Here is a 13,036-nt window from a genome sequence, read left to right on the forward strand (position 1 = left end):
CACAACATCTTTGTTTGTATGTGGTGCTGAGGATCGAACCCGGGCCGCACGCATGCCAGGCGAGCGCGCTACCGCTTGAGCCACATCCCCAGCCCCATTATTCTATATTTTAAGAAGTCAATTAGATAGAAGACTTTTTTAAAAAATTATACCATTTCTAACAAAGGATCATGCAATTGTCTCACTAAAGGACACTTACAAGAGTTTTCTGATGAATGGTTCACCAACAGTTGTTATTATAAAAGAGTTTCCCCCAAAAAGGATTAAGAAATAGCAGAGAGTATGTTCATGGATAGGTTGGTTCAGGATTCTCCCTGGAAAAGGGGAACATCAAGCTACAAACTACAGCATAGCAATCAGCGAATTCAAAGGAATCACAACTCATTTTCAATTTTAACAGAGCTGTAAATTTTCAAAAGCAGAACAGACTGGTATTGGCTATTAATTCAACATAATTAATAGAATTCCAAAAAAATTAGTTTATACTAATCAATTGCTATGTAAGTAGAGAGTACTTTAAGTAATTGATGAATGCAAATTATTTTCATTGGCATATGTATCCTTTTCTTCCAAAATAACAATATTATAATACTTTTCCTATTGGGAAACAGAAGATATCTCAAAAACACATGAGGAAATAGTATGAAATCTTTTTAACACATAAACAGATGGTAATGTATAAAATTTAAATATTTTCTAAATTTGGGGGTCATACCCTCAAACCAACCAGTACCAATCAATCAACTTAAATGTATGAATCAAGGCAGGTATGTGCACTGAGAAGTAGTGGGGCCTGTGGCTAAATAGAAAGTTTATACTCCACCTAAACACTGGGAAAGACAGTAATGTGCAGAATCAGTCCTGTAAATTCACAGCTTCTGTTTTAGATACTTCAGGGAAAAAAAAAAATCCCCAAAATATATCCTTCTAGAGTTAGTTAAAATGAGCAGAAATTAAAATAAAAGTAAATCAAAAAACTTTCAAAGAAGCAAGCTCCTCACAGGAGCTGGGAATATAGCTCAGTTGGTAAAGTGCTTGCCTCACATGCACAAGGCCCTGGGTACCACAGGGGAAAAAAAAAAAAAGAAGAAGAAGCAAGCTCCTCAGTTAGGATATCCTAAAGATATGCAGCAAGCACAAAGTAATTACAAATGGAGAAGTCCACAGTTTTAAGCAAAACAACAGGCAGGTTATCTTCCTAAAGAGAGAAAAGGGGGAGGGGATAAAAATGCAAAGAGTTTGCAAAAGAACTATTAACTTTAAAAAGTTAAAAAGAAACATCTTATTTAAAGTCATCTTCCCAGAATGTGAACATACCAATTCAACATAAAAGAAGGTGAAATTCTACTTTTATTATTTATCATTATAATATTTAAATATATAACTCTTATTTTTTATTAAACAAGCACAATTTTGAAATGAGTAAAGAGATACCCTTAACTATAATGACATCTTATAGTATTAGTTACCAGAATAGCAATTTTTTAAATTCCGATTTATATAACTTAACACCTAATAAAGCTGAACACCTACTTAATATGTTCTAAAATAGGATACTTCAGCTGCAGTTTTGAAAGCTAAAAATAATCTCCATACAAAGACTAACATACAAATAATTCAGATAGTTTCCTCAATAAAACATTTAATTAAATTTTTATCAAATACATATAATGGAATTTTCATATGGATAAACATGTTACCTCCTGGACATCCTCTGGATTTCTTCGTGAAACAACCTAAAATAAAGCATATGCAGAAATACCTAATCATTATCAGAACTTGACTGCACATTTGTATAATTACTTTCAACAGAATTTGTATACAAAACTTGATTTGCTTAAAAGAAAATAAATATCACCTCTAAAAATTCAGCCATATAATAATTTCATTACCTAAAATTCAATAAAATTTAAGGAAAAAAGTAACTAAAATTAAGCCCAAGTATATTACAATTCATAAGAGAATGACTCCAGCCTTCATTCTTTTTTTTTTTGGTGTGTGTGTGTGTGTGTGTGTGTGTGTGTATGTGTGGTGCTAGGGATTGAACCCAGGGCCTTCTCATTCTTAATATAATTCTCAGAAGCTTGTCCACCCCACTTCCCAGCCTACACATTATAAGTATAAGCAGCAGCAAACGTAGTTAAAGTATACAAAGGATTTCTGTATAATTTCTTACAACTGTACAAGAATCTTTGATTCCAGCTCAGGAGGCTAAGGCAGGAAAATCACGAGTTCAAAACCAGCCTCAGCAAAAGCGGGGCACAAAGCAATTCAGTGAGACCCTGTCTCTACATTAATTACATAAAAGGGCTGGGGATGTGGCTCAGGGATCCAGTGCCCCAAATTCAATCCCTGGTACCAAAAAAAAAAAAAAAAGAAAGAAAGAAAGAAAAAGAAAATCAACGAACTTGAAGCTACAATGATATATTCTACAAAGTCAAACCAAAAAATACATCAAACACATTAAAAGAGTTACCTATGGGTGGGAGGAAGAAAATAGTCCCTGATGACCAATAACAATATACCAATAATGGGATTAACTTAACATTACTCCTAACATCCAAAAGCAAAACAAAATATGGGACTTGACAGCAGATAAAGCTTGATTCAAAATTACAGTTCTTCTTAAGACTTGATTTCAGCTATAAAATGAGGACAAAACCACCTGCCTGGCCTGACTACTACAAACATCAAATATCAGCAAGAACATCATAATTTAAAATTAGTTCCCTCTCTCCTCTACCAGAGAGTTTAACTATCTTCACAGGTTCCACCTAAGAATCCCAGAGAGCACTAGTTTCCAATTTCTAGCCATTCTAGTCTCCAACTTTCAGCATATATAAATTTGGTGAAATCTCTCAGCAATTTTCATTAACTTAGAACAGGGCTATCCAATAAAACTTTCTGTGATGATACAAAGGAATGTTTCTTATCTGTATTGTTCAACACAGTAGCCACAGCCATGTGTAAAGGCTATTGAGCCCTTGAAATATAGCTATTTTAATAAACCAACTTAACTTTTAACTTTACTTCATTTTAAATAATTTAAATTTAAACAAAAATAGTCATGTGTCTAATGACTACCATATTATACAACATAAATTTATTAGAGACTAAAATAGGTTAACAACTACACATTACTCAAATATTTCATTTTAACTATTACTTTCAAACATTAGCCTATCCCCCAACACACACACACTCTTCCACACAATTAAATGTGGACATATTTTAGTTAATTAGTATTTCACAGAACTAAATTACTTAATATTCCCTGATACGAGATTTTCTTACATTTTTGTAAATTGTACTAATGCAGAGAAAAGTCACAGGAAATCTATCCACTAATACACAAAATACCAAAAACAGTCAATACACAGAAGGCTTACTCTGATATATCTTACATTTTATAATTTATTCATAGAAAAAAATCAATAATCTCCTGAATTTATAAATATACTAAAGTATCTTTCTATTTTAGATAATTTTTCCTTAACATACACAAATGATCTTTTTGTGACAGAGGAAATTCTTTCCTAGCTTGGTATACATATTAGAATTATCACATTTTGGATTTTCTTTAAGTACACCACTCATGGAAAACAAATACATGTGTTCTACATATGCAAAATACACTAGCCATCCCCTAACAATATCTACTTATTAGAAATTGCTGATTTGATTGTGCTGTCTCAGCTATCTTCTTAATGGCTCAAATACTTCTGCCATGCAGCAGGGCTACAATAGCCAGCACTGCCTCATAGAGCTCACAGTCTAGTAAAACACAAGTGACTAGGGGAAGAGGTTGCAGGGTAGAGGGGGGTATGTATTTCCCAAACATTTTCATATCTCAGAGAAGAGCACTATGTTAAACAACAGACTAGGAAGCATTTCATCCTAGACCCTTACTCTGATGTTGAAACTTCACTGTCTAGAACAGAGCACGGTGACATCCTGAAAGTCAGAGTTTAAGCTGGGCAAGGTAGTGCATGCCTATAATTCCAGCTACTCGAGAGACTGAGGTAGGAGAATCACAAGTACAAGACCAGCTTGGACATCTTAGCAAGACCCTGTGTCAAAAAGAAAAGCAGATCTGGGGATTTAGTTCAGTAATGGAATATTTGCCTAGCAATTGCAAAGCCCTGGATCCCACCCCCAGCACCACCAAGAAAAAATGGTTTTGTGATTTAAGAATGTTAAAAGTTTTCATGATAATAAGAGTAACTCATAATCACTACCAAAAATAGAGTCAAAGTTAAAATTATTCCCAAAATTCCTTCACTCTAATTTTAGGTTTATAAGAGTAACTATCCTTCATCCTCCAAATAGTTCCCAAATGAAGGGGAAATTTTACTTAGGGTTCAGAAAATTAAATCAAAAGCTATTTGTTGGGTGGACATGTACCTCAAGTAGAGCACTTACTTAGCATGCAAGAGGCCCTGGGTTTGATCCCTAGCACCTCAAGCAAACAAACAAACAAAACCAGGCTACTTTTGTTAAGTATTAAGGATCCCTTTCCCCAACAGCATTCTTTTTCCTTTTTCTATCCATCCACCCCAATACTCTGTAAACAAAAGAAGCAAAAATACCAAAAGAGGAAAGAGTAGAATTCTGAAAATACAGCCCTATACTTTCCAGACATGATTGTCTCCATTTTAAATATAATTTACAATAATAAAAAAGATAAAATACTAAGGAATAAATCTAATAAAACACATATAGAATCTGTATAATGAAAACTACAAAATGCTAATGGGAGAAATCAAAGAACCATTAAATAAATGGCAAAAAAAAATACTCTGTTAATAAATTTGAAAATTCAACCCATTGAAGACATCAATTCTCCCCCAAATTAGTCTAGACTTACTGCACTCCTAATCAAAATCCAATCAGGAAATTTTTTATAAACATAGACAAACTGATTTTAAAATTCATGGAAAAAGTTCCTTTTTTAAAATTAAGAGTTAAGTTGCAGAAATCATACTACCTAATTTTGAGACCGTATAAAGCTACAATAATCAAGACAGTGTGATATGGAATAAACAAGAGAACAGAGAAACAGAACCACATATATATGGACAATATTTTTTTTTTCTTTTGCAGTACTGAGGATTGTAAACCCTGGGCATCTGGCATGCAAGGCAAGTACTCTGCCACTGAGCTACCTTCCTAGCCCTTTATTATTTTCATACAGAGTCTAGCTAAGTTGCCCAGACTGGCCTTGAACTTGAGATCATCCTGCCTCAGCCTCTCAAGGTTACCTGGGATTGCAAGTGTGTGCCACCACACCTGCTGGACAGATGGTTTTTGACAAAGATGAAAAGGCAATTCAATGAAGCCTAGTCTCTTAAACAAACGGTGTTTGGTTACAATTGGACATTCACATGTTTAAAAAAAAAAAAGGAACCTTCTTCTAAAACTCACACCTTATACAAAAATAAATTCAAACAAAAAGCATCATAGACCTAAGTATAACATGCAAAAAAATAAGATTTCTAGTAAATATTGGGGAAAATATTTGCATCCTGGTGTTAGGCAAAGACATTAAAAATGTGCTCCATAAAAGAAAAAGCTGATAATTGGTCTTTACCAAATTCAAAACTGTTTGCTTTTCAAAAGACATAGTTAAGGTGATGAAAAAAATATGACTACACAATGGGAAATAATATTAGCAAAGGACATATCAAAAAAAATATATCCAGAACATAAAGAATTATCAAAACTTTAGAACAAGAAAATAACCCAAACAAAAAATGGGCAAGATTGTCTCAAAAGGTTAAATAATGATTATTTTATGATATATTTATATCATATATTATATGATTCTATTTATATGGCATTCTCAAAAAAATAAAAGTACAGTGATGGAGAGTACATCAGTGCTTGCCAGGGGCTAAAGAGTGAAGCAAAGAGTGTGAAAAAGGGACAACCTGAAGAAACTTTTTTAGGAGATGGAATTATTCTGTTTCCTGATTATGGGGATGGATACAATCTATCTATACATGTGTTAAGATTCATAGAATTATATAACAAAATTAATTTTAATATGCTACTTTTTAAAATGATACTTAAGAAGGAAAGTGCTGCCTCCTTCCACTCTTCTCTCAAAGAAACACAGTCCAGGCTCTGCACAAGGCACTAAGAATACACCATTAACAAAGCATCTCCTCTCAAAAAAGAAATCCAAGTACATTACCATAAAGGCTTTGATGAAGGAGTTTATACTACACTGAGATCCATGCTTTAAGAGGCATCAAGGAGAACATAGGGCATAGCTGACAATAGAAATAAGCAGGGATTGCAAAGACAGAAAGAAAAACTTCTTAGAGAAGAAAGCATCTAAGAGAAAGAAGCACATAGTGTGCTAACATAACCTGGAAAACTACAAATAATTCCTTCTCAAACAAGGGCTACTCAAGAATATGATCAAGAATTGAGGGCTGGGGATAGGGCTCACTTGGTAGAGTGCTTGCCTCACATGCATAAGACCCTGGGTTCAATCCCAAACACCACCAAAAAATAAATAAATAAATAATTGAAAGTAGGTTGCCTCTAAGCAATACAGTGTTTCAATGGGAAGTTTTGCTAATGACAGTTTTCAAAGTATTTCAAGTCTTTGTTCCCCTTTATTCATATCACACAGTCATTGTATTATCTATGTGTCCATTTTGGTCAAATGACAATAAGACTCTTGTGGGGACACATAGGTATTCCCATATGTATACGTATACCTACAGCACCTAACAAAATGTGTTTTGAACAGGTATTCCACAGAACAGCACTGGGATTAAAAAGTACTGCTCAAACTGGGGAGATTTACATATTCATTTACATATTCATTCACACACCAGAAGAGTCAATGCTGTAAAGACATTAATTCTTCTGAAACTGATCTCCAATCTCAATGTAATCCCAATCAAAATCTGGGCAGGCATTTTTGTAGAACTTGACAAAATGATTCTTAATCATATGAAAATGTTAGCAATATAGAATAGCCAAAATACAAATATTGAAAAGCAAGAGTACTCAAACCACCTGATTTCAAGGATTAGTATAAAGTCATAGTAAATGAGGCTGTTTGGTAGAGTAAGAGAAATGAAACCAAATGTACATACAATGACTTGTATATGAATGTTCATATTTCAAATAATTGGAAGAAGCCAGATCAAAAGAAAGCATATATTATATGATCCCTTTTATATAAAATTCTAGGAAAATGCAACCTAATCTATAATGATAGAAAGCAAACCAGTGGTTGCTTAGAAACAGGGTTGGGGAGGAAACTGACTGCAAAAGTACATAAAGGAATTTGTACAGACCTGACTATGGTGGTGGTTACACAACTATATACATGTGTCAAAATTCATCAAACTGTGCACTTGAAATTGGCAAATTTAATTGTATATAAACTGTGCCTCAATGTAAACAAAATTAAATCATAAGGCAGTACTGTCTTTTAATAATGAAAACATACACTTTACATTCCACACTGATAAAAAGAATACAGACAAGAATTACCATTCATTTAATGTTATTGAGAAATCTATATTACAATATGAAAATTTTGCAAACTTAATATGCTGAAACAAGCAAAAACCACTGCTGATGATTCTTTTATATGTGCCTCCTTCAACTAACAAGAAAACTTACACAAGAATTTTCCAACTCTGAATAAGAATATCTATTAGAGATAAAAATTAAGAAGCAATAGAGAGTTTAACTAGGGAATTTGGTTTTGTTTTTTTGTTTTTGTTTGTTTGTTTTGTGGTGTTGGGGATTGAACCTAGGGCATTGTGTATGTAAGGCACGAACTCTACCAACTGAGCTACATGCCCAGCTTAACTAGGGAATTTGTTAGCATGCTTGTAACTAGCCACAAAGTTATCTAAACCTGCCAGGTGCCAGAGAATTGCAAAGGAATTTTAAGAAGATGAAAGATCTCTTTTGCAATCCAAAATTTAACAAAGAGTTATTTCAACAATTCTAATTCTACTCCTATAGAAATAACCCTGCAAAGATCAAAAATACAGAAACTGTTTAACCTAGGATTAAATCAATAATAGGAAATATACAGAGAACATTCTTAATTTTTATCTCAAGAAGTTCTCAGGGGAGCACTACTTACCTAATTAATTCTCCTGAGCAAAGATGTTTTTCTCCTTAAGTATCAAAAAATAATATTTTGTTTTATAATAGTAAATACAGTTATTTTTAAGTATATTTCCATGTTGACCCTCAAATCTTAAATTTAAAAGATAAATCTGTAATATAAATAATAAATGAGATAGGATGAAAGAAGGCAATGTAAGCAATTTTCAGATTCAAATAACTATAGCAATATGCAGCACGAATATTTTACCCATTTGTTAAGACAATGTGCTACGTCATCTTCTAATTTATATTGTCAAAAAAGTTCATTCAGGCTGGGCACAGTGGCACACGCCTGTAATCCCAGTGGCTCAGGAGGCTGAGACAGGGGGATTACAAAATCAAAGCCAGACTCAGCAATTTAGCCCTAAACAACTCAGTGAGACCCTGTCTCTTAATAAAATAGAAAAAAAGTGCTGGGGAGACTGAGGATACAGCTCAGTTGGTAGAGTACTTGCCTCGCATGTACTGAGGCCCTGGGTTCAATTCTCAGCACCATGAAAAAAAAAAAAATGTGCTGGGGATGTGGCTCAGTGGTTAAGTGCCCCTGAGTTCAATCCCCAGTAACCCCGTCCCCCAAAAAAAGTTCATTCAGTAAGTAGTTCACAGCATAAGACACTTATAATCTGAATTCAGTTAAGCTTTCCTTCAGTAAAGAAGGAATAATTATCAGCAATAACTATCAAACTCAGCAATAACTATCAAACTATTATCAGCAATAACTATCAAACTCAGTGCTTCCAATTCAAGTAATTCACACATTCACACCTCCAGGTCTTACGTGCATAGAGTTAAACCTTTCTTTTACCTTCTATGCCCTCTTCTTTTCTGGATTTTTCCCATCTTTCACCACATATCTTAATTGGTACATATTCCCCTGAGCCACAGGCATCTCTTTGTCTTCTGAATTCCCACAGCTCCTCTCTGTAGAGTCTTATGGCCCTTGACACTATCCTACTATACTTCTTTAAGTACAGTAAACTCTGTTCTTCTAAGTATCCTTGAAAGGAATGTCCATGCTATATTCAGCCTTGTACTCTCCATAGGGCCTCATGCCTAGAACCAAACATTCGCTGAATGTGCTACTTAGAATGGAGAGGAAAACATTCAACAATGTGTTTTAAGCACTGTGCACCATGAACTTAGTTGACACAAGAAAAAAATACCAATGATAGAGACCTACTCTAAATCTACCAAGAGACACAGTCAAGTCAGCAAATTAATACAATATAATTTTGGTAAGTGTAATGGGGACACCATGCCAGTTGAACATTGCTCTAATTCTATAAACTACATGTTAGAAAACTTAAGTCTAGATTTTTGAAGGTCCCAATGACCAAAAATGTTTTTATTTTTTATCTTTATTTTGTTTATTTATATTTATGTGGTGCTGAGGATGGAACCCAGTGCCTCACATGTGGGAGGCAAGGACTCTGGCATTGAGCCACAACCCCAGCCCTGAAAAAATGTTTTAAAGTGAGATAACAGGGGCTTCTTGATGTTATAAAAATTTTCTTAAGACAACCTAAAATTAACACTCCACCAATATAACAACCTTATTTAAAAACACAGAGCAGCAAATTTCTCCCTATTCTCAGCAATCAGCAATAAACCAGACCCCGGCGTCTCTTCTCTTTAAACAAATTTGCTCATCCCACCATTTCACATTTGTCTGTACACCATTTCCATTTACCACGTGCCACTCACATGCCCCAAACTCTGCTTATATAGATATACTTCAGGTTCTTCTCAAGGTCTATTTTCTGAGCTCTCTATCACATATGAGTACTGTATTTTACAAATGCATATTGTACTATGGTGACTTAATCTGTACTTCTCTTCTTTAAGAATTAATAATAAGTCATAACATTTTACGGATCTTGGAGTTAAGGAAAACTGGTTCCATACACCAGATCTGCTACTGTCTTGCAATGTAAAGCTGGGCAAGGTACTAAACTTTCTTGGGCCTGGCATGGTGACACTGGCCTGTAATCCCAGCAACTCAGAAGGCTGAGCCAGTGGGATTCAAAATATCAGAACAGCCTCAGTAACTCAGTGAGGCCCTAAGCAACTTAGTAAGATCCTTTTTCAAAATAAAAAATAAAAAGGTTCAGGGATGTAATCTCAATGGTAAAGCCTCCCTAGGTTCAATTTCCAGTATTTCCCCTACACTCCCCCAAAAAAAATTCCTTAAATTTCAGTTTCCTCATCATTAAAATGAAGATTAAATTGTGTAACGTTTACAAAATGCCCAATATACACACATCCCTTACATAGATAAAAGTTTATTCAATGTTGTTATTTTCGCTTTCCTAGAAGGGAGATGCTGACTCTCTTTAAAATTTACTCATGATGCAAAAGGAAATATAAACAAAATGGGTACAAAATTTTGGGTCAGTTAATTTTAATGCAAAGTAGCCTCACAACTTTTAAATCTACCCTCACATAAGATAACTTCAGTTACATTTTCTCACATGTCTCCTCTGGAAAACCTCAGAGGCAAAGACACCCCAGACACAGAGGTCCAAAACTAGCCTTACACTGACATCTTTCCCAAGCGTCTACCTGCCTCAGAGCAAACCTCACTCTGAATAAAAGGTTAAAAGAAGAAATATCTTCCATTACATAAGCCAGACAATACGTAAATTAACATTTTTTAAGTGTACATTATTCCTCTGGAGCAAGCAAAGACCAATTCTGCATATCTGGTTCTAAGAGAAAGTCCAAATGGGACGGAGGCTGAGTCATCAATGTAAAACCATCCCCTGCTCCACCCCAGAATGGGGACTCTCCGGAGACCTGCTTCAGTGGAGCCCCGAACATCCCCATTCAGCCACTACCTCAGTGTCGCTGAAGTACCCATTTCTGACGCTTGTCTTGCGACTAGGCGCACCCAGTCCCACTGGTGGCTCTGACCCAGAGTTAGCTACTCCCACACCAGGGTCTCCAGTCCAGACCCTCAGGTCCCAGTCCAGGCTCCCTCCCCTGCCCAACACCAGCACTCACCCGGGCGGTGACCTTATACACCGTGTAGCCCCTCGGGTGTCGCTGGGGTTCTGTGACAGTGTAGAAACGAGCCAGGTCGGCACTCCGCTCCCGGGGAGCGGTCATCCTCCCTCCGCTTCGGCCGCCGCCGCCAGCTGGGGATCATCAGGGTAACCCGGAGCCGCCGCGGTCCGGGTCCCCACGCAGCGGCCAAGCGGCGAGGGGGCGGTGGCTCCAGGGCGGCGCGTCCGCCGCAAGGCTCCGCTTCCGGGTCGGCGGAGACGATTCCGGGTCAGGCTGTGCCACCCGCATGCCCGAGGCGGGGCGAGTGCGCTTTGGATTTGGGGCCCCTTGGGGACCTGGAGCCAACCTGAGACGTCTGTGCTAAGTCTCCTTGGGCGCTAGTGCCACCTTCTTGATTTCGTGAGGTGTGTGGTAGCGACGGGTGCGAGAGTTGGTCCTCCGCACTCTCGCTCTGCCCTTTACAGACTTGTGTCGACTGGGGAAAGGATGGAGGGAGATCCCAGCCAGGCTGCTTTCCTTCCCTACTCGGTCTGTAAGTTCAAACACCCACAGCGACATCTCAATACTTTTGCAGAAGTGTTCCTTTCTTCTAACACGAATTCGCTTCGCCTGCGCACCTGTCTTTTCATCCCACCCCTGCACAGCAAGCCCCTAGCCCTGTGTCAGGCTTTTTAAAAATCCCCTCCCCTTCTGGAATCTGGAGCCTGCATCTCTCAAGGAGGCGTGGTGAGTCTTACTTTTAAAAGCCACTACACAGAGTTTCTAGTTCCCTCTGGTTGAATATCTGCTACTTGCCCATTCCTTTATCTTTTCCTAATCAGAGTTCTTTCTCATTCTTCCAAATAATCATTCCAAGTCTTGGTCATTCTCCTCAATTCTCTGGTCTTATTTGTCTTACCTCCTTGCTCTCTGTGCCCTCCCACTTAGAGGAAAAAGAAGAAAGGAGGAGGGGAGCCCTTGTACCAATTCCTTTATCTGACAGTTCCATTCCAATAAGACGATCTTCCACGTTTTTAAAAGTAACCACTTGTGTACTGAGTCTCATCCTCTGACAGATGTAAAGCATTGCTTCGTCGATGACATTTCAGCTCTCCTTTCTGTATATTTCACCATCAGCCTCTTTTTTTCAGCCACATATCCCTAAATCTGTCCATCGTTCACTCATTTGGCCTAAATTCACAACCTAGTGCCAGACATCATGCTAATTAGGCACTGGAATTACAAAAATAGTCCCTCCTCTCAAGTACCATCTAGTAGGAAAAATAAATAATTAAAATATATTGTGATAAGTACCATGAAAGATTTATGTATGGAGTGCTATTAAACATATTTAAATTAGAATGGAAAGTTACCTAGACATTCTGATAGAGGAGAACTGTGGCTGGATCATGAAAGAGAGAAGGGGGTTAGCCAGACAAAGAAGGGGCAAAAGGACATCATGTTATCTTCTTATTCCTGAGTTTCCTTCCTTCATTGTCACAGTAATCTTCAGTTTATTCCCATCTTCACTTCAATCTGGCTTGATAGCTATATTGTTATTCTGACACTTCTCTGAAAAAAAAAAAGGTTTCTAATAACATAATCTTATTCAATATTTTCAGCTTTGAAAGCATCTGACCATTTCCATCTTTTCAGAACTCTTCAGTGTCCTTAGTATATGAGTCAACATTATCTCTCTTCTTTTCTTTTACACTCAGATCACTCATTTTTTTCAATCTCTTTGGCTGGTTTCTCCTCCTTCCTAGAATCTTCAATGTTCTCATCAGAATTTTACCATTGATCCTTTGTTCATTATTTCCTATTGACTCACAAATCTGTATCTCCATGCATCTCTCTCTTTAGGGACATGGCCTATATTTATCAATAGACCAATTAACAC

The 13,036-nt window shown here is 36.7% G+C and overlaps 1 protein-coding gene across 5 annotated transcripts in view; it reads right to left on the reverse strand.

The window, feature by feature from the left end:
- Rps6kc1 (ribosomal protein S6 kinase C1) overlaps positions 1-11,398 on the reverse strand; it is a 200,008-nt gene extending 188,610 nt beyond the window's left edge. For 3 of the 5 annotated variants that reach the window (XM_015483653.2, XM_048809399.1, XM_015483652.2), the window contains exons 1-2: positions 11,155-11,398; positions 1,701-1,736 (exon numbers count right to left, since the gene is read on the reverse strand). In XM_015483653.2, coding sequence (XP_015339139.1) covers positions 1,701-1,736; positions 11,155-11,259 — 141 coding nt within the window. In that variant the 5' untranslated portion in view covers positions 11,260-11,398. Of the gene's footprint in view, positions 1-199; positions 315-1,700; positions 1,737-11,154 lie in introns of all 5 variants that reach the window. The other 2 variants (XM_048809401.1, XM_048809400.1) reach the window with 1 other exon arrangement.
- Positions 11,399-13,036: the final 1,638 nt, after the last annotated feature.

This window comes from Marmota marmota, unplaced genomic scaffold, assembly GCF_001458135.2.
Source record: "Marmota marmota marmota unplaced genomic scaffold, marMar, whole genome shotgun sequence".
Lineage (NCBI taxonomy): Eukaryota > Metazoa > Chordata > Mammalia > Rodentia > Sciuridae > Marmota > Marmota marmota.